This window comes from Tyto alba, unplaced genomic scaffold (assembly GCF_018691265.1).
Source record: "Tyto alba isolate M040663 unplaced genomic scaffold, T.alba_DEE_v4.0 Super-Scaffold_22, whole genome shotgun sequence".
Lineage (NCBI taxonomy): Eukaryota > Metazoa > Chordata > Aves > Strigiformes > Tytonidae > Tyto > Tyto alba.
This window is the reverse complement of record NW_024881296.1, coordinates 11,622,630-11,645,101: the sequence shown is the minus strand read 5'-3', so window position 1 is coordinate 11,645,101 and position 22,472 is coordinate 11,622,630. Positions and strand designations below refer to the sequence as shown.

General features: G+C 36.5%; 1 protein-coding gene across 4 annotated transcripts in view; it reads left to right on the top strand.

The window, feature by feature from the left end:
- Positions 1–22,472, top strand: part of CEP170 (centrosomal protein 170) — a 117,164-nt gene that overhangs the window by 37,627 nt on the left and 57,065 nt on the right. For all 4 annotated transcript variants that reach the window (XM_042795600.1, XM_042795599.1, XM_042795598.1 and 1 more), the window contains exons 2-7: positions 3,002–3,147; positions 8,891–8,980; positions 15,666–15,744; positions 16,371–16,429; positions 16,541–16,703; positions 18,938–19,072. In XM_042795600.1, coding sequence (XP_042651534.1) covers positions 3,043–3,147; positions 8,891–8,980; positions 15,666–15,744; positions 16,371–16,429; positions 16,541–16,703; positions 18,938–19,072 — 631 coding nt within the window. In that variant the 5' untranslated portion in view covers positions 3,002–3,042. The remainder of the gene's footprint in view (positions 1–3,001; positions 3,148–8,890; positions 8,981–15,665; positions 15,745–16,370; positions 16,430–16,540; positions 16,704–18,937; positions 19,073–22,472) is intronic.

The following is a 22,472-nucleotide window of genomic DNA, read 5'->3' as shown; positions in this document are numbered from 1 at the left end:
GGTCCATCTGGACCAGTATCCTGTTCTACATAAAGAAAGGCTAGGTAAGGAAGAGAAGTTACTAAGTAGGGCAACAGCCAGTGAAACCTCACTAGAGCATGCTCCCAGCCTCTCAAAATGCACAGCACATTCAGTTCCTGAGCTATAAGTGAAGTCACTGCATTTTACATGTGATATTTTTTTCTTCTAGGAGGGCTTGTTGCTTTTTGAACCGGGTGTAACCTTTTAGTATCCCTATTTCAATGCAATAATTATCATGACCTAAATTTACACTGTGTAAAGATCCACCACTTCTGATGATTTTGCACCTACCATATAGTAATTTAGTTTGGCATCACCTAGACGGTGAGCAATCTTTCATCCGTGTATTGTTCAGAATACTACAGCCAGAGTACTTAACACAACAGTGTATTAAAAATATTGTTAGCTTTCGTAAGTGTTTTGGGGTGCAGTATAATTGTCCACATACTGTCTGTGTAACTAGTAAGCGTTCAGTTTCATAGCAAATTTTTAATGCACTTTTTTGTTCTGATATTAAGTAACTGTTGCTACTGTATCCTGTTTCCAGTCAGTTTTGCTATGCAGAATTTCAGCATAGCTTTGATCAAAGGCATTGGTTTATTCTGAGGAATACTTTAAAATAAAATATGTATCTAGGTTGGTGATTCGTCACAGTTGAAGCAGCACTGTTTGAAAAGTACAACTTTATTAAGTTCGATAGAAATGCTGATGGGCTTTTAACTACAAATGTGCTGCCAAGCTGTGTGGCAATGATTGCTCTGTATAATATGTATATTTTTTTTATTATTTCGGATAGCTTAATTTAAGCTGTTTGTTGTCAGGATTTATCGTTTGTGGTTCTGGGTTTTTTTTTTCTAGCTCTAGTTGTCGACCTACTTGTCTGGTTTATAAATAAAAATAGTTTCTTTATTGACTGCCGATGTAAACTGAAAAATAGTCTTTGACTAAAAACTTTTTCTAATAGTTTATATCCTCTTGGAGGTTTTCATATGAATTTCCAGTAAGAGCAGGAAGGCCAAATGGTGTAAATGTTGTTGTGATAAGCAGATGGGAGATTTAAAAGGCAGGAAAATATAAACAGAATGAGGAGCTTTGATACTGAACAGCATGCTTGCTGTCAAACATCCATTTAATTTACTTGTTAAAAGCTAGAACCTAGGCTGGCCATTTTTGATACATCCTTTTCCTTTCTTAAGCAGACTGGAGAAACGTAATTTGATTGACTTAGCTTATCTTATAGTTTTAAACTAGGTTAAATTAAAAATACAAATGTTAATTTCCTTCAAAGGTGCTGAATAAAATGTTTTAAGTATTGAAACACTTATTTGGTTACTAGATGTCTTTAGATTTGATTTCAGCAAGTTATTATTGTAGATGTAATTTGTAATCTTCATATTTTCTATGAATAAAGTATTATAGAGATGCTGGACATGTTGGGAGACCATTAAGTGGATGTGTTTCATTTGACTCATGTGCTGTGATACAGCTGTAGAAAAATAATCCTATTGTGGATATTACTGTATAAGAGAATGCTTTGTTGCAGTATTTACTTTTTTATTAAGTAAATCTTTAGCACATTAAATCTTTCTAATTTCCTACATTTGAATTATATTAATTTTTCAAAACTGGCTTGAGGGCTCTGCTGGTTCATTTTAGCACCTGCCATCGTATGCTTTTTACTTAATGTTTTGTAAACGTCTGTTTTGTCATTTTCAGATGCAGTTTTGACTCTGTCCTCTTAAGTTCAATAAAAATTTCTGGTGTCTCTCTTTGATTGCAGTTTGTCTAATGGGGCAGTGCTGGCACTGTCATCTTAGTGCTTACATGCATTCTTGTTATTATGCTGATTATGCTCAAATCCACTACAGGCTTATGTCTACTTACAGTACTTGCATAATTTCACTAAAAGACATATAAATAAAAGAGAAGAGAAATGCCAGCTATTTGGTACTGACAGGAATGCAGACTGGTTGCTTTTTGTGTTCTTTAGCTTCTCTTTTATTGAACACAGAAGGTAACGAATTAATTAAATGGCTGCATTGGCTTGCTTTTTCTTAGAAGGATTCGGAATACTTCTTAAAGATTTTTTCAAGTATCAACCATTTAATTACTCTGGAGAGAGCTTTTAATCATATTTTTGTCCAGTTTCAAGTAGGCCATATTTGAAGATGTTTTCCGTGAAAGATTTTATTCAGTTTTCTACTTCTGTTTTATTTTGTATTTTATGAAATTTTAAGTAGCTATGATTTTTTTTCTGTGTAAGTTTGTAACGTCATGTTGTTTATTGGAAAAATAAAGGTAAAGTTTTGTAGGAATACTGCTTTTAGTTTTATTACTTATAAATAACTTCTAAATTGTTCATTTTCCTCTGCTTTGTTTACAGTTCTAAAGGTACACTGTTAAATTTCCAATATATAAGTTTTATTGTGAAAAACTAGGTTAAATAAGGAAACAGGTTAAAATCTAGGTTAAATAAGGAAAATCCAAGGTTAAATAAGAAGCAAAACTTCCTTTAATTGAAGATTTCACTTGGTGCTGTAAAGAGGACTTGAGTTTAAAACCTCTTTTTCCAAGGAAAATGCAGTGACACACATGGAAGTTACTTGCTGTATTTTGTGAACATTTGCCATGTTTATTGGTTCTGGCAGCAAAGCATTAATGTAGCAATTACCTTGGTAATTAGTGGTCAAGTGTTAAAAGCTTTCTGACAACTTGACATACGACTTTGGCCTTAACTAGCTGCTTGTTCATTTTGCAAAAGCTTACCTCCAATTAAATTTGCCTAGTTGCATGAAGCAGAGCCTCAGACTATGTAAATCTGGAGCCTGTCACTTCCTGTGATTGCTGGATTCAGCACATGCTGTTGAGAGTGCTGTATTTTCAGAGGCTTTTTGTATTCCGCTCACGGTGTTTGCTGAGCAGTAACTGTAGCTAAAAATAACTAAAATGAATTTCTCTCTCTCTCTCTTTCTTGTTTCAGGATGACGTAGCTTTGCCAAGGATTTATCAGCTAAGCAGAAAATGAGCTTAACATCCTGGTTTTTGGTGAGCAGTGGAGGCATCCGCCATAGGCTGCCACGAGAAATGATTTTTGTTGGAAGAGATGACTGTGAGCTGATGTTACAGGTAATTGCATTAGCCTTCCATGTGGAACTGCTCAAATCACGAACTTAATGCACCAGTTTTGTATTCCTTTTAAAAATTAAATTTCCCAGATGTTAGGGGAGAGATTGTTTTGATTAAACTTTTGTGTTCATAGAAAAAAGTTAGTTTAAATATATTACTATCAGACAGTTACTGTCAAAGTGCAGAGGGTCACGTTTTCTTCATATAAATCACATACAAAATGCAAGAATAGAAGATGAACTAAATTTTGCAATACAATCAGTAAAGTGAGTAGACTGTGTGCTTCATACAATGTGATAACGCTAAGTACACTGGATGCTTTTGAAAAGAGCTTCCTTTTTTCTGCAACTTGTAATCTAATTTAGTCACATGACATGATGTAACTCTATCCCCATGTCCTGATCTCGTTGCACAAAAGCAAATGAAATTAGTAGAGAAGAGGATTTCTCTATCTCTAAGGAAGTTGCGTGACTCAATCTCAGTAATGATTTCAGTGGAACTATAAAAATACAAGCCTAAGTCAAAACAGTTTGATACTTCAGTAGCTTCCTCAGCTTTGAGGACGCAGAACTTTTAGAGGTCTGTAACTGTACTGTTATGTAGCCACATTGCATGCACTATGCCCTATCAAAGCTGTAGTCCTCTGAGCTGCTTCCTTCTAGTATAGTTTTTGAATGGTTAATGGTAATATTTTGGGAGTTTCTTCATGAATCCTTGTCTTCGTTTACTGTAGAGCTCTTAAGAGGATTGCACTTCAAAATTAATATTCTCAACCCTTCCTACCATTTAATAAAATATTTTAATTTGATTTTTTTGTTCCCAAAAGTTATGTATGCAGCCATTAATGGCCAATTTAGAATGACACTTGCAAATGAAGTGCCTAGAAACCTATTTTTATGTTTATTACTCAGAATGTAATATCGCTTGTAAACTGCATTTGGCTCTCAACCTCAGAAGGCATCCAGAGGTTTTACTGGTGATGAGAGTACTTTGTCCTGCTAGAAAATAGTTGAAAATACTCTTAATTTCTATTTAAAGACAGGTGGTTTGATGACTTAGTGATTTACATGGGAAGTATTAAAAAAAGCCAGAAGGTACAAAAAACCACCTCAACACCCAAAACAACGACAAAAAAGGCAACCAAAAAACCCCACCCCACTGTTTCCTGCCCAGAAGATTATAATGAATAAACGCTTGTATTTTACCACTAAGTTATTGTAATGCGTTGTTGTCTCTGAATAAGGGAGCCTTTTCTTCATTCTCTTTCCGCTATGCCATCTCATCTCCGTGGTTGATAAGTCCTTACAGTGAAGCTCAAGCTTCAAGTCATCATCACCTTCAAAAGTAACTGCCTCTAATATTGTTTCCAATAGATTCCAGTTATTTACAAATGTTATTTGTTGTATATTGACTTCAGAGGTACTGAAGAAAATCAAGGGGCCTGGTGATTTTCAAGAATATTCTCTTTAGCCTGCTATTATGTTAGGTCTACATGCCAGCATGACTGTAACACCACATACTGCTTCAGGGGGAGGAACCCATCAAAAGAGAAGCTAATAATATGTTCTTGTTCTGTATGTATAGCTCTTTGTGTAGGACCTTCCTTTCCAGTCTTGACAACTTGGTTGTTCTCTTACTGCAAAGCATGTAGGCAATGCATGATAACAAAAGCAGAATTTAATGCTTTTATTCATAATCTCTATAAAAGCCTTATTAAAAAGCATTTCAACTCTGCATGCTGAATAGAATTAGACCTCAGAACTCTACCTAACACTGCTCTTCTAAGAGGTTTTGTTCCTGTCTGGGAATACAGATTTTCTGTAAACGCGTTATTTTGTAAATATGCTCAAACACAGTGTGCAGTCCTTGTATTTAGCTAGCTGTTCCAATGCATCACCCTGCTTCTGGATAAATACCACATTTTCCCCTTATTTCTCCATTATGTTTAGAAAACTTTTTGAATCTTGATGAGGAAATCATCTCCAAGGGGAAAACTACTTTAGTCATAATATCAAAATTATTTCTGAAGAAGAATACTCTTATTTTCTATATTCTGAACACTGTTTTAGTAATCTGGATTGGATTAAAAAGTCTTTGCCTAAATTAATGCCAGTTACCTATTTATTTTAACTCAGGATGGAGTTTTCCTCTTTATATTCATACAGCTGTTAGCACAGTTATTCTGTGATTTTTATTATTTCTGAAGTAATATATAAATCTTTGTACTGGGTCTGACTGGGTTGGAGTTCACTTTCGTTATAGAAGCTGTCATGGTTTGAGCTCAGAGGACAACTGAGCAGCACACAACTTCTCACTCCCCCCTTACCCTCCCAGCCCCGGGAAGGAGAAAATGAAATGAAAGGCTTAGGAATCAAGATAAGGATAGGGAGGGATGACTCACCCATTACAGTCACAGGCAAAAGACAGACTCATTAGAGGAAGGAAGAACAAAAATTTAATACAGACACTAACAACACTACTTAACAGGCAGATTAGGACAGTGAGAAGCATTACCACATCTTGAGAACACCTTCCCCCTACCCCTCCATTATTCCCGGACTCAGCTTTGCTCTCGATATCTCTACCTCCTCCCCTACCAGCGGTGCAGAGGGCAAGGAATGGGGGTTGTAGTCAGTGCTGCTGCTACTGGCAGCATGGGGGGTGGGAGGCATGTATGTGGAAATTTTTCTGGCATTCTCCCTGTGCTCTGGTGTGGTCCCCCTCTCACAGGAGACAGTCCTCCACGAACTTTCTTGCCACTAACTTGCTCTGACATGAGTCCTCTCCCACAGACTGCAGTGTTTCTCTAGCTGCTTTGGCATGGGACACCCCATCATGTTGCAGTCCTCCCAGTGCTAAACTACAACAGCAGGGGCTGCTTCTTCCCACAGAATCCTGGCCTTCTTCAGGTGCAGTCCCCTGTTCTGATGTGGGACCCTCCATGGGCTGCAGGTGGGCATCTGCTCCACCATATAACACAGGTCGAGGCAGGGATACAGCCCTCCTGTCTCACCACGAGATACTACATGGAGAACAGCACTTGAGTGGCTTTTTAAGATCTTTTTTTAAAGATTACATGAGCAGATCCTGCTGCGTGATGTTAAACCCACGATCTTTGCCAGTCAGGATGTTTTCTTAAAGAACATATCCGCATAAGCTACTTCATCCCATTTGCCTTCCCATCTTAAAGTTTTAACAGTAGCTGCAACAAGGTGTTTTAATTCAATGTACCATTCAGTGGCCACTTTTTCCTAGATCTTAACTTATACAAAGGCCACCACTGATTACAATATTTTATCAAAGTCACCCAAGTAACTGAGCTCCTCAGGGGTCCACCAATTTGTTTTCAAGGTTGCAAAATGCAACCTAGTGGGGATTTTTTTCAAGATTCCCCCTTTGGAGGCAGTGGTACCCATGATCCTGACCTCCATTCAAGTCCTGACATAACCAGTCATCAGTCAACTCATATTTTTAGCCCAAAAACCTTACTTCCCAAAACAGGCTCCTTTGTGTACACAAAAGCACAATATTCCCTTCGTACTCAGAATGTTCCTTCACCTTCATTGTATCAACATCCTCCCTAGTGGACTGTCTGGAGGAATGTTTTCAGGGACCTCTCTTCCCTGAATTTTCCCTACTCCTAGTATTTTTATTCACCATTTTTCTTCCTGAGACCTTGTCACTCCATTCTCCTGCTTTGTCCTTCTCTGGCTGTTTTCCTCATGGAAGAACAGAACTGCAGATCAGGACTTCGCACTCAGTCCGTACTAACCTGAGTCTCCCTGACTGCCAGGGCTGCACTTAACCAGTTTTCTTATCTTGGTCCATGCACGGAGTTGCCCAGTCTAATAGCACTTTCCAGGGTTCCTTTTTTTTTTTTTTTTTTTTTAATCCTTCTTCCTCCGGTGGTTCACAAGGCCTGTCTATATTACTAGTCTCAGGATCTCAGCCAGTCCCCATGGAGTCACCGCCGATGATTCGCGAGACCATTAAAATCAACCGGGTGCGCCTTCTCACCCTCAGGGGCAGAGACCCCCAGGTGACGATTTCAATCCTGGATGAGCCCCCAGATCATGAGCACTGCTCAATTGTCAATGATCAATGTCTCAGACGGGATGTGTTGTGAAGCACTTTTTATTACTTTCTTGCAAGACTGGGCGCCCCACCAGGTGGACGTGCCTGACAGCCATTGTGCAATGGTTTATATCCCTTTCTCCCAACCACAAGTTCCTTCCCCTGATTCCTCACTGGCTGAGTACTACAGGGTGTACAGACTTCCCGAACCACCTACTGACATGCCCCTTCATGTATGTGTTCATACATCACATGTGCATGGAAATGAACCTTGGCTCTCTCCAAGGTGGAGAAGTTAATATGCACGAACTCATCACTCAAGCATACTAAGATGAAAGGTTCAAAAGTTCAGGTTCCCCAAGCCTTTTGGTATCTCCATCCACTTAAAACTAGTTCCAGGTACTGGGTCATCACAGCTGACAAAAAGACCACTTACCTTCTAGCCACAGGCTAGGTGTGAATCGCTCCTCCCGTTATTCTTATCAGACTTGTTATGAGAAAACATCTTTCTTCCCCTTACATCCATGATTGCTTGTTCTGATGCCTCAAACTGCCTAAGCACAGAGGTCTCAGAAATTTACCATCTCAGTGGTATATGGCCCTGAACAGTGAGTTGAGTAGCAAGGATAGAAGATGCAAACCTGCAACTGGAAAGAATGCTGTTGGAAACAATTTGCTGCTATGCAATCATGTCAGGACACTGCACTAGCAAAATTGCCAGCAAAGAGACTCAGCTCAGTCCCGCACAGCTGGGGAAGATGAGCTGTGGGCTCCATCTGGTTGGGAACTCTTCTAGATATCAGGGTGCTGACCGCACGCATGTGTGAAGGAAGCGTATGTGCAGCCCCAGCTCTTCCTTGTCTGCAGGCAGCAGTTCAGGCTGCAAACACTTGGGCATGGGCAAGTGCTAAAAGAGGGACTTAGCTGTTAAGGAAGTGGTGTTCTCAGAGGAAATAGTAACAAGGATTGTTCCTGATCTATGGGTTGACATCTGGATGTGAAATAAGGAATTAGATAAATAAATAAATGCTGAAGTGCATAAGGAAGTACTGATAAAGAAAGAAATGATGGGAATAAATTCAGCAACTGCTCAGGCATTTAAGGAAGAGGCTGTAGCTAATTTGTTTAGGAAATTGAGATCAAGGAGAAACAATTCAAATGCTTGTATGCTATGGTAAGTATCCCATGCAATGTAATGGAAAATTTACTGATGCATGACAGGAAATGGTGTGTTTCAGAGAGAGACGAGCAGTACTATGGAATTATATTCATGTTTTGAAAGATGCATGTAGTTAAGGAGAGAGAGAGAGAAATAAAGGTGAAGTTGATTATGTTAGATTAAACATCAGCGACACTATGGTGAACTGAAAAAAAAAAAGGTTGGATAAGATATGGCTGGATTCAACTTATAATCACATTTGGGGAAACATTAAGAAAATCATTCTTCTGAATTAATTTGAGGATTTTGCTATGGGCACCCAGGACCAGAGTTGGATATGATTAGTGACTGAGATTTTTCATATGTGGGACTAACTTTTGTATGTCATTTGAATAAATGTGATATGTAGAATAAAAATAATCATGCTACTTTAAGAAATAGCCATTAATGCTCTCTTGATATGTTTTTTAAATACCTTATTATATATATAAATTTTTTATTATATTTTAGTCACGAAGTGTGGACAAGCAACATGCTGTACTTAACTATGATGCCTCTACAGATGTACACTTGGTGAAGGATTTGGGCAGCTTGAATGGGGTAAGTTAACATCAGAAATGGATAGCTCACCCATAGTGTTTTGTACGTTTGCTTGTTTTGGGTGGTTTTTTTGAGCAAGGAGAGTATGACTTAACAAGTGTACATTAATATTTTTTTAATGAAAGATTGGAAAGGGGGAAACATTCAAAAGGAAAATGTAGTTTTTGTGGGGGTTTTCCACTGTCCATTATTTAAGGGGCTGCAGTAAATCCCATTAATAAGAGGTCCTTGCAGTAGGAAAAAGCTTACAAGAGTAAAAAGGAATATGTTACTCTTCTGTATTTCTCTGAAATGTAGAAAAAAATAAAAACATATTGTAAAAAAAAATATTTTTATCTCTAAAATGTCTGGTTAAGAAATGGATTTTTATTTCACATATTATTCCTTTTTTCTCCTTTTTTTCATACAGAAAAGAATTAAACTGTACTTCATATGTGAAAAAAATTAAGCATGCAATAACCATGTTGTATGTAAACCTATGTAACTATTTCTATATTTGCATTTAGTTTTTCACTATCATTTTGTCAAAATATCTTTGAATAATGTGTGTCTAGTTATTACAAACTAATGTAGGAAAAATGCAAAGTTATAAGTAGAATAAAGTTTCATATGACATCCTATGTTTTACGGCTTTTCTAAGAATTGTGTATATAATATTCTGGGTAAGCGTCACCTTTTATGAATGTTTTGAATATTATAATAGATAATTAAAAACTTAGTAACTTTGCCATATTTTTGTAGCCCTTTAGATACATATTTATGAACTGTTTATACACACTAGTTATGTTTGTCACTTTATATAACTTTAAAAGTTTGGCTGTCTCATGAATTTATACAGAATAAAGTCGTGAGTTCCCCTGTGATTGCTTATTTGAATTAATATTTAGAAAGCTACTGGTAGTGAATAGCTTTGTCAGATGTTTAAAAAAATAGAAGATGAAGAAGGAATCTCAAGGTACTGCCTGTTAGCATTGATTTAGGTTTTGGTGTTTGATCTTGAAGTGCATTTCAAAATAAAAATCCTATTTGTCTTTATTAGCTTTTCTGTATTTTGAGGTAACTAACTCAGTCTTCCAAAGAGTCAGTCTCAATTCAGTATGAAGCCAGTGTAACCTGAAGGGTTATACCCTTTGAACAGTTGTAGAGGTATATGAACTCTACTCCTTCAATATTTAATATACCTCTGTATTTTGGAAGTTAGTGCGCTGTTTCAAGGCAGTCATCAAAAATGAATTCATTGCGTAGTAATTTTTTGCTGAGCCATTTGATTTTATTCCCTAATTTTATATTACTCCTGTAGTCAGTAGGCATACCTTCAGATTTTCATTGCCTTGTCACAAAACTTGAGTTTAATAAAAGTATATGTTAAAAGGCTTTAATTTGACTTGTTTCTTTGCCTCTGATAAAGAGGTTTCCATTATTTGCTCTTCTTGATCTCATTCATTCCCAAGTTTGAGGTGTAACTTGCTCTGTAGCTGTTCACCCAGAGACATCAAAGGAACTTTTTCTTCCCACAGTTTTGGGACAGGGAATATTAAGTCCTAGAAGTTCAGTCCTTGTTCTTTGTCTTGGTAGTGCTTCCTTTACTATCTCTTTCCAACTGTGCTTTTCTTACATACATCTACTTACCCGGTTTCAGGTCAAAAGAGGAAACACATAGTTTTCTAACACCATACTTAATTGTGTGGCAGAACAATATATGTGATGCCTCTGTACCATGCAGTGAACTACCAACTAGACAAGAATTCTTTTAGTCTAGCTACTTTTTCCGCTGAAAATGGCACCCTAACAGCCAAGTTCCTCTTTTAGTCCTTCATCAGCTTCTACCCATTCTTACTTTGCTTGCTTCATCAAGAGCAAACATTTACTTTGGGTCTCCTCAGTTAGTCCCATTTCTCTGGAGAACAGATAAATACTTTTCTTAGTATTCAGGACCACTCCATTCCTGGTGTAATCCACTTTAACCACTCAAGATAATTCAGAGTTTAAGGGGAGATGGCTACTACCAATACATAGAGCTTTGGTGTTGAGTTTTTTAAATCCCAAATAATCTCATGAGATGAACTGTAATTGCACCTGATGCCCTAATGCCTGAATATTCTTATCTCTATGGTTAATTCACACTCAGTTCAGTGAAAAGGTTACAGCAGTCTTTGTCCTGGACTTTGTACATCTTGATTTTAAAATAAAGTGAAAGTAAATTTTAATGAGATTTACACGATGTAAAGTTTTATTTCTCATAATCCATCATGATGACTCCTGGTCATTCCTGCTTAGCTTTTATTTCATACAAAAAAAGAATAAGGAATTTCTCTTTTCTGAAAAAAATGTATACCGTTGCTAAAATATACTCTATTATTTCACCAGTATCAACAGAATTCAACTGGATTTTCTCCTTTGACTTGTGGACTCAAAAATGTACCAGAAAAATTATCAAAAATACATGACCCTGCTGAATACTCAGGGATAGTTACAGCATAATGAAATCCTTTCACAGTGTTTTAGGACTGGATTGCAAAAAGCTCAGGGAACTTAGTGAAGGCTTAAAGAAATTTGACTCTCACTGTTTGAAGAATAAAGCATTGGAAATCCTGTGAATATACAAAAAACTGTATAGAGAGATTTAAAGGGGGGAAATGATTCCGTATTTACATAGTAACTAGCTGTGTTTTTCAAGCTAGCTTTGTCTTGCATCCCAAAGCCTGAGGTGGGATTTTAAAACTCCAGTGGCAAAGCAACTGCGGTTTGGTTGTTGTATGCCATCAGTTCAGTCATGAGCATGTCTGAAGACTGCACACACTGCCTTCAGAGTTGTCTAGGTTGAGTATACTGCATGCACATGAATTTCAGAACTCTAAGCTGGGAGGAAAAATGCATATGTAGGTATATATACACATGTCTGCAAGGCGGCCTAAGTTTTATTGATTCACTAATATTCAGGCTGCCTTGAGGATATTCTTCACATGTTTTTTTGCTCTGGACACTCAACAATGTTAAAGTGAGAATATGTGTAAAACACCACTCAAAGTTTCATGCTTATAAACCAGTAAGTAGTTGTACGTTTAATTCTTATTTCTGATGGAAGATATTTTCTATGAAGTTGGTAAGAAATTTTTAAAATAATTAAATAAGAATTATTTTCATTCAGAAAAAGAAAAATCAGAAGATCCCTTTGCTATTTTGGAGGAGGACATTGTTTCTGTCTTCCCAGACTTCATCCAATACTAGATTTACATCAGCAGCACAAGCATTCAAAGATTCAGATTCTTGGCTTACTTAATTATTCAAGTTCATTTTTTTGTGCTTGTGCCCCTAACTTCAGAGTGCTTAAAAAATGGTGTATTTCAGCTGCTGCATTCCTTAGAAACATGTATATGTTGTTATAGAATTCTTAAGTCAGAATCAGGATGCTCTATCGTTGTGATATTCTGAGTCCCCAAAACTGGCATAAACCAATAGCGAATGTGTTTCCGAAAGACACTCTGGATTTAATCTCCTATCTGTAGTATTAACATATAGTTGTTATGAAAAGACAAAATGTGCAAGAAGCTGTAAATTTTTTAAGGTATGGGAAAATATACAACTGATAAATAATTCATAAAATAATGCAAGTCTCATATCAGCTAATCCATAAATATTTTATTTGCTTTGAATTCGCCCTAAATTAAGGCTTCATTTTGTGTTTTAAAAGAAGATGAAGGGAGTAACACCAAGGAAAAAGAGACTTTTCACATATAGTTGAATATTCATATTTCTTACAAGGAAGATGCTACATTCTTATAAGTTCAGATATTGCATTCTTTTCAGGTAAAAGGAGAAGGGAGATTTCAAGAAAGCCAGGGGAGAATGTAGGTGAGAGGAACTTAGAGTGTAAATTGTAGCTTCTTAATGCAGATTTGAATTGAGCCTTCAGGAGTAGTTCAAGGCAAGATGCTATGCAGAAGTTTTTTGTCAGCACACACTATAGAAAGATTCTTCAAGGATCTGTAACTGAAAGTGTCTTAAATATTGCACAGTTACATTTACTGTTTCTTCTTTGTAGCTAGATCTCTAGTTTTTGTAACTGAGAGCTTAATATTCTATTCTGCTAGGCAAAACATATCTTCATCCTTTTATATTTCTCTATCACTGAGTGAATTCAGAAGATGCTGACACAATATAGCATTTTCTCTGGAGCTAGCAAACTCAGTTCAAGAAACAATTCACAGTTAGAGATTCGGCCTAATTTAGAGAGTTGTAAGAGCAGTGGTATGACTTGGGATGAGCAGAAGGGTCTGCTCTCCACTCCTGATGCCCACTGCTACCTCAGCATGTTTCTGGTAGCTGAAGACACCACATGCACCTTCAAGTCTTGCTGATGTTAATAACCTGGGTACTTTGCTTGACACTGACAGCCTACCTTCCTAAGACTGTAAATCAGTCTTTAAAGATGCAGATCAGTTCCAATGAAGGAATAAACTTTGGGGTTTTTTTGCCCCAGTTCTTGCAAGGGCTTGTGTCTCTTTTAGAATTTCATGTAGGTGACTTTCTAGAATTTTCTTTAGGGCTTAAATAATATAACTTCAAGCCCTACTAATGTTAATTTAATTTTTTTCCCAGAGAGGTGAAATTGTTTTCCAGCTCCTCCAGATTACATCTCTGAGATCCATTTTGACTTGAACATGTATTATTCTTCCTCCTTGCTGCCTCTGTAATTAGTCATTGTATATATCCCAGGTCCTCTCTCAAAATTTAAACCAGCTTGGTTTTGCAAATTCCCTATTAGTATTTTTTGCTGTTAGCTTTAATTTGGACCTTGAAATTAGAGTGGTTGGTAATCTGTACTGCCTCTAACAGCCGGTTGATATGACTGGGGAAATCGGGCAAACTTTCAGGTACATAAATCCTTCTCCAAATTACTGAAAGCTTGTGTGTCGTGGTTTAGGCCTGATTGGCAGCCAACCACAATGCAGCAGCTCTCTCTCCCTTCCCCTCCGGCAATGAGAAGGGACAGAGAGCCAGGCTTGGGGTTCGAGATAGGACTGGGATGGGGGAAAATCCCCCTTTTATGACCACGAGCAAAAGGCAGACTCGTTAGGGGAAGAAAAAAAAGAACATACATTTATTACAGACACTAACAACACATAACAGAGTAAGACAGTGAGAAGCATTGCCACATCTTGAGAACACCTTCCCCCCACCCCTCCCTTCTTCCCAGGCTCAGCTCTGCTCCCGGTATCGCTCCCTCCTCCCCCAGTGGCGCAGGGGCAGGGAATGGGGGGTGCAGTCAGCGCTGACACTTCCTTCATCTCTGGTGAGGGGAGTGTCCGAAACTTGTTCCTCCTGCTCCATCGTGGTCCCCCACTCACAGGAGACAGTCCTCCACAAACTTTCTCCGACTTGAATTCATCCACGGGCCGCAGGGTTCCCCCCACTGCTCCGTCATGGGTCACTGACTTCCTCCGACTGGATTCTCTCCCACGGCTGCAGCCCTTCCCGAGCTGCTCCGGCGTGGGACTCCCCCGCATGCTGCAATCCTCCCAGCGCTGAATTACAGCAGCGGGGCTACCTTTTCCCATGACACCCCGGCCTTCTTTGGGCACAGCACCTTGATTATTCCAAGCAGGAGCCACAGGCCATAAATCAATGTCTGCTCCACCGTAGGTCTCCATGGGTGGCGGGGGGGGCCGCCCTGCCGTCTCACCACAGGATACAGGGGGGTCTCTGCTCCGGCACACCTCCCCCCTCCTTTCTTCCTCCGTTCCTCCACTGACCTTGGTGTTCATGCAGCTGCAGCGACTCCTCCTCACAAGTCCCACTGCTCGTCACCATGTCCCTTCTTAAATACGTTATCGCAGAGGCGCAGCCGATTGGCTCAATTTCCCAAACAGAAGTGGAGCTGACGTGGAGCTGGGGGAGCTTCAAGAAGCTTCTCACAGGGGGCTGCCCCGATAGTCCCCTCCCCTGCCACCAAAAAACTCCACCACTCACTCAACCCAGAACATTGTGTGATTTCTCCAACTACATTTTCAATTATGATTTCAAGGAGGAGAGGATTATTTATTGTTCAGTAACTGAGTTTTCAAAAGGTATTGTCAAGCCTATGGAATTTGCTCTAATTCGCTGCTAGCTGGTGTAATAATGTTGTTTCTGCTTACAGATGTTACACCAATTCTTTCAAGAGTTGCAATGTATTGAATTCTTTATTACTGCTGTTTGGAGTTATTCAGATACACTAACTTTGTCCATTTTTCCTTTAAGTCCTTTGACAATGTTTAGAAGTTAGAAGGTATGTCAAAACTCTCATATCCAATGTTAAATGCTGTACAAATGTGATGATAAATCAATTCTGACAGCTAATTGGGATTGAAAAAGCAAAGTACAAGAAAAATAGTGAGTGGAGGTTCAAATTTGAGGGAACATTAATCAACAATTCAGTAAATATTGCTAACACGATTAAACTTGTCAGAAACTTTTCAAAGCCGGTGTGATATCAGCAGCCTGGTTAGTGACTGGTATTTAAGCTTTCTTTTGAAATATTTTGTGGAACAGGTAGCAATTTGAGCTTATAGTTTAATACCCCAGTGAATCACCAGTAGAAAATATGCAGTGCTGAAAACTTTTTTATAAAATTATTTAAGTGATTTGTCATTTTATTACTTTGGAATTTGACAGTATCTCTTTCTTTCCTCATTTATTTCTGTAGACATTTGTGAATGATGTGAGGATTCCAGAACAGACATACATCACTCTGAAGTTAGAAGATAAATTGAGATTTGGATATGATATCCTTGTCATAAAAATGCACAGTGTCGGGACACACTTGTTAAAAGTATGGTTGTGTTAAATGAAGGGTTCTCATACTATTTGAGAAGCAACTTTGAAATACTTATTTCTCTCATTACTACAAAAATGCTTGTATTAGAGAAAATGATGGGGTTTAGAATATGTACCTTGGTCAGAACTATTGATAAAGTACGTTTCATTGTTTTTCACTGAAAGAAATTTCATCTTCCAATTACAATTTATTTGGAATGTGTAACTTCTGTGTTGTTAAGAAACATTGCTTCTCTTTGAGGCAAATACACAAATATTTGTATCATCTGAGATTATATACGAGTAGAGAAGATTACAAGTAATTACTCAGCAAACTACTGAATAAAAAAAAAAAAAAGAGCACTTGTATTATTACAACATTAAGGTATCTACTCAATGTTCTATTTTCAAGTAGTAAATAATTGTATTGTGCATTTTCTTTTGATGAGTTTGATTGTACATGCTAGTCCTAACTAAAATATTTGTAGAAGTGTCACAGTTCCAATGACAGACTAGGCTGCAGAACTGTTCCTTTTCTGTACAATACTCCTGTGAAATAAGAAACCTTTCCAGTATTTTCCTTAGCATTTCCTACATACTAATCTTTTTACTGTCGTCAGGGGGGAGATGAGAGTTCCTGAAGAAGCACTTAAGGTAACAACGTGCAGTTCCTTGATGTTCTTCTGTTGTTGTGTAGTTATTGGTAACATAGGGGGGTTTTCCACTCTTTGAGGGTGTTTTTTTTCTCTATTTAATGTCATGTAGCATGAAAAATTCACAAGCCAACTCCAGTTATCCCAAAAATCTTCAGAGTCAGACGGATTGAAGCAAACAAGCTCCAAATGCTTAGAGTCCAAGGTAACAGACTCCACAGCTGACATGCACCACAAAGCTACAGAAGCACTGAAATCTGAAGAGAAATCAGTGGGTAAGGTTCATTTTTGCTGCAGAAGCACAAAAACTTTAAAAGGACATTGGTTTTGGTAGGATGCTTGTGAAATTCTGTAAATAAAAACTCCACATGTGAAATTTTAAACATACTTTAAGTGTAATAACTAACTTTTGGAACTGAATTTCTGCCTTTTTTACTGTAGCATCCACATGTTAAGAAAGCTCATAAAGGGAGATTTAATCAGCATTTATCAGATTTTTGCATTTCTCGTTTCCAAAATCACAAACTTTCAGCATTTGTGACAGGAAATCGCTATTTTTTGCAGTTTAAGCGAAAATATTTGTTCAGGAACAGCTTGTACTTTTTACCACCACCATTGTCAAGTACTCTATCTTTTTTTTTTTTTTAATCTATTTTTAAACAGGTGGGAGTTTTCTTCGTTTGTTCTATAGATATTAGCGTTCATTGTTAGTTGCATCAGGATAGAACCTAAGTGTTCTGTTGTCATTTAAAAATAAGTAGAAACTAGCTTCAGTCTTGTTTCTACATCATCTTTCATATTTAAATAAATATTTCAGATAAAATTTCCATATTTAAATAAATCTTTCAGATAAAATATTCATATTTAAATAAATATTCCAGATAAAATAAGTATTGCATATTTGTTTATAATATGTCACAGTGCCTCTGCTGTGGGTGTCTTTAACTTCAGTGTGAGGCTTGCTAAAGTTTATTGTTCATCTTACAGTAACTTGCTGTGTTATCTGTTACTTCAGGAGATAGCCACAAGAATCAGGTGTTGTTGCTTCCATAATATGGAGCTGACTTGATCTGACTCCTTAGGTCAAGGCTATATGGTTTTGTTTAGGTTTAATCTGTTTTTCTGTAAGACACACTTCGAAGAGTTCTCTTCCCCACATCTAGGATTCTGTGGTATAACTAACCTGTTTGTTTTGTTGGCTCATCTAGCATCCTATTAAGGGTACATAAAGCCTATCCCTTAATTCAGTGTTCCTATTCAATATGGCTTTTCAGCATTTGAGTCCTCTTAAATTTTCATTAAGTAGCGCACTGGGGGTTTTTTATCCTCATCTCCATTTTTCTTTTCACTCTTCCAGAAATAACAAAGTTAGTGATAAGGATTTATATTTGAGTGCAATTCTTAGAAGCCTTTTGGGGATTGATTCTCTCACTGTTGCTGTTTATATGCATAGCTGTTTACTATCTCTAATTCAGTGCACAAGCATCAACCATCAGGTTTTTGAAGACACTTCAGTCTTGACTAAAGTGTAAGCTGTTTAAAAAGAGAAGTACTTAGTATCTTCAAATCATATTGAAACTTTTGGCATGGCTATTAAATTATATATCATCTCTGGAATGGCAGTGAATAAAATATTGAATAAATATGTTGAAATTCATGATGGGCAAAGTAACAGATGTTATTAAGCTGGATTTGAACAGATCATGTTATTTTATAGAAAGACTGTTTAAAGTGTCTTTAGAACATCTATATGATACTAGAATAGCTAAATATCAGTAGGGTGAAGTATTCTTCCAAGAGATCAGGTCAAAACTAATCCAGTCAATTTATCATCAAGGTAGAAATCTTAATTATATCAGTGTTTTTTCTTTCTTATTTAATCTCTATGTTTAAATGTGTTTAATCATCTGTATACATCCTTTGTAAGAAATAGCGTTTTTAATTTTACTGTAATTTAACTATTACCTTTTTTAAGAAAATCTTTTAAAAGCAGTTTTGCTCAGTAGTGTTTTACACGAGGTAACTTTCAGCACTCTGTAGTAGCTGTCAGCAATTTGGAACCTTGGCATCATTGCCAAATGTGATCAGTTTTTCATGCAGTGAGTTCAGATTTCATTGGAAGGTCAATGTGGGTAAAAGTGAGAATCTTCTCACAGAAATAGAAACGAATAGCTTTTAGGAATGTACTGCTATGCTGATGACTTCAAACTGAAAGCAGAAAATAATGTTTACAGATACATCAGGGTAACAATAAGAGATCTCAGCTGCCTTTGCATAAACATTTGTGCCAAAAGTTTTGATCAGGTTATTAGTAAGCTTTTATAATTAGAACCCAGATCAGTTATCCAGCTTCCAAGTTGTTTTGTATTTAGGCAAATGCATGCGACCAATTCACTTCACCTTCCAGGAGTAACAATCCCAGCAAATGACTCTCTCTTCATGTTATTTTGACCTCAATATCACAACTAAACAGAAAAGTAATTTCCTCTGCTTTGGGCTGATTTTATAGATCTTTCTGCCATGCCTCGTGGGACACCTTTGTATGGACAGCCAGCCTGGTGGGGTGATGATGAAGCTGATGAAAAAAGTGGTTGTAAGCCAGATAGCAAGCATGAAGAAAAAATGCATGAGACAGAGGCTTCAGGTAAGTTTGTTGTCTTATTTTTGTGGGTTTTTTTCTCTTTAGTAAAGTGTAGATATTCTTAACTAGGTAACTAAGCAGATATTAATATTTGGAAGTTTTTTGCGTAGATGAAAGCCTATTAAAATCAGTTAGTTTAAAAAATTTATTCTGTGAGAAACTATGCATTTCCAGAGACCGATTTCACATATAATGTATCAGTTTTGTAGTATATAATACAATTTGTTATCAATAAATATAGAAAATGTTACCTCAACCAGTGTGTCTTACTTATCAATTTAATCCATGTCTATCATTTTATATGCTTGAAAGTAGAGATTGCACAGGGATATTTTATCAAAGTAATTTCTGAAAATAAATGGTGCTGTGTTATTTTTGTATTTGACGCTCAGCTATCTAAGGTGATGTATGCTAACATTCTCTCCTGTAATTCAATAATGATGCATTAGGGTGAATTGCATTTCATGGTTCTTGCAGTAAAGATTTGCATAGTCTAAAGTTAAAATGATAATGTTTCTTTCCCCATAATACAGATACATTTTTTAGTTAGTTTATCTGTACGCAGTATGAATTGCCAAAACTTAAATCTCAGTGTCTATAATTAGGCTTCTGAATCTGTCATCAGGCATATAAATAAAGTGAATGCTATTCTAATAAAGGTAATAACATTATAACTTACTCAAGTTAGGACAAAATTCAACCATGTTTTTTTAGCTGTTTAGACATGCATTTAAGACCCAACAGTTTTAAATTTGCAGTTTTTTAAAGTACTTAACTGAGGTGGGAATTTCTCTCTTCCTGTACTAGTAGTTTCCTTTGTTATCATGAATCCTATCTTGCAGGAAATGGTGTAAACTCTAAAACCATGTAAAATCAAACTAAACTAACTCTTCAATGTAATGAAGTCAGTGTCTTTGGAGTTAACTATTTGTCATAGCCTTTAACAACCTTTTTCCTATTAGTCTAACATTGTCATGACTCAGTAAAGTAAATCTCTTAAGATTTAGACTAGTAGAAAGAAATCAGGTGAAAACATTTAAATTAGTGCATTTTTGTTCAACTTAAATAACTTTGTCGCACATAAAATAACTGCATCAATGCAATACAGTTACAGAGCACTTGCTTATTTGGTTGGTTTTTTGTTGAAAAATTTCTCTGCCTTATGCAGCATGAGTAGTGTGTGGCTATTGTGTGCTCCCATGGGGGCTTTTTAACTACAGGTTTAATATCATACGTTAGTAATTTGTAACTCTACAGCTCAAATCTTGTCTAGAAATGTGTTCTTCAAACACTTTTAAGAATTCATAAGGAATACAAATTCTGTTCCTAGTGGCAATAATAATGAGAGACAATAGCTGCTAGGTGATGTCTCACTTCCATTTTTCTCAACAAAAAGGAAAAGCACATATGTCATCAGCTGCAAAGAAAAATAATTAAGTCCTTGCCTTTGAGTCATGCCATTGATAAACTTGCTAGCCACAGGATTCTCCTTGCTTTCCAGATTACAGGAAGCATTAACTATTAGCTATGAAACCTGTGGCTCTGTATCTTGCACTATATGCCAAAACAGGGACGGTAAAGTCTCTAGTATCTGTGTTTTTATTGCTTAGATGCCAATGTCTGTAGCAAACTAATATAACAAAAATAAGAATTCATCAAGCATTTAATACTCATGTGTATCTATCTATATTGTCTTAATTTAAAAAACATGCATGTTATTTGCACTCATTAAATATAGGATTATTAAAGAGTAATAACCTGAGGACTGTGGTTTTGATGCCATGCCATTAACAAGGTATGACACAAGATTCAAGCTTCTATTTAGTAACATGCCTATTGTTTTTTCAGAGGCAATATTGCATCAAGTAGTTTACATGCTCTTGTATTTATTTTATAAATAGATTTTACAGCAAGTGATCTGTGCTTCTGTCTTAGTTCCCGAGTTCAAAGAAAAGTAAGATTCCAATTTCCTCCCAAACTAATCAAGGAGGTGTAATCTGTTTCAGTAGAAGTCAAAAACAAGTTTGTGCTAGACACAAGTTCAGTAATGGGAATATTTTTGACAAGCTTTGCCTTAGTGAAGTCACCATAAGGTAAATGATAAATAGAGAAAATGGACTAATATTTTCTACAGTGTTTAACTGATGGTGTTTGTTTTACATATATATACACTATAAATAAAAATAGAATTCAGGCCTTGAGGCTTCTTGGCAAATGCTACGTTTCTTATTTTTTAAATGTACAATATATGTTAGAAATCCCTTTTGTTTATGTTATTTAATCATTCATTTATATGCTACAGATAGAATTAATCTAAGCACAGATAGGAATAGATTTGATTTCCTCAAACTGAAAGACTAATAAATCTGTAAGAATGGAATTCAGTTTGAATAAGCACATACGAACCAAAAGCTTGTGTGAAATGTTATAGGAAGACATTGCTGGGAAAAAAACAAAATGCAACATTTTTGTAAAACAATCTAATTTGGGAAGATGTGGAACTAAAATCGCTTGTATAGACAAATGATTTATTTATCTTGATAACTTAATCTCTGAGTAGACTATTAGTCATATGTTTTACTAGTCTGGTTTTTGACTGTTGTAGGTGTTTTTTAGTAGTGTTGGCAGAGAGCCTGAAAAGACAGACCAGATAAGAGTTGATGTTTGCCTGTGTGGACACATTTCCTCTATCTCAGAACACTATGTCTGTGTAGAAGTGTGCAAAAAAATATCCTGAATGTTTTAATACAATTATGAAATAAAGACATAAGCTTTTTGTGCCCCTTTGGCCTACAGTTACATTCCATGAAAACATCAACTTGATCTTCAACAAGTTAGTATGTGTTTTCTTCATGCTCTTAGATTTTGCAAAGTAGATTAATATAATGATTGGAAATCAATATAAACACTTTAATGAAAGGAAGTTGGAAACTTCACAAGACTGTCATGTTTGGATATTTTTTAAATAAAAACAAGCTTTAATAAAACATATTCAGTATTGATGCAGTTATTTGTTCTTTCATGGGCTAAATTGTATTAACTGTTTAAAACACTGATTTGGAACATGGTTAATATAAATTGCCTAAAAGTAAGTAAGTTACAGGTGAATTCGCATACATAAGTTCTTAAACTTTTTGTTCAGTAACTCAAATTGATAAAATCTGATACCATTTTAACAAATGAATCCTGTGAAGAAGCTGCTTCATGCTTTAATGATTTGGTGCATGATTATTCACTGAATAGAAAAGAAGGCATGAATTATAACAGATGGGGCAAGGTTTAATGAGGAGATTGAAATGGGAGATTTGTTTCTGCTAAGCCAACTATGGACAATTAGTTTTTACAGTCTCAAGTTAATAAGATTATTTCAATGTTACTGTCTTTCAATCGGAACAGAAACTCA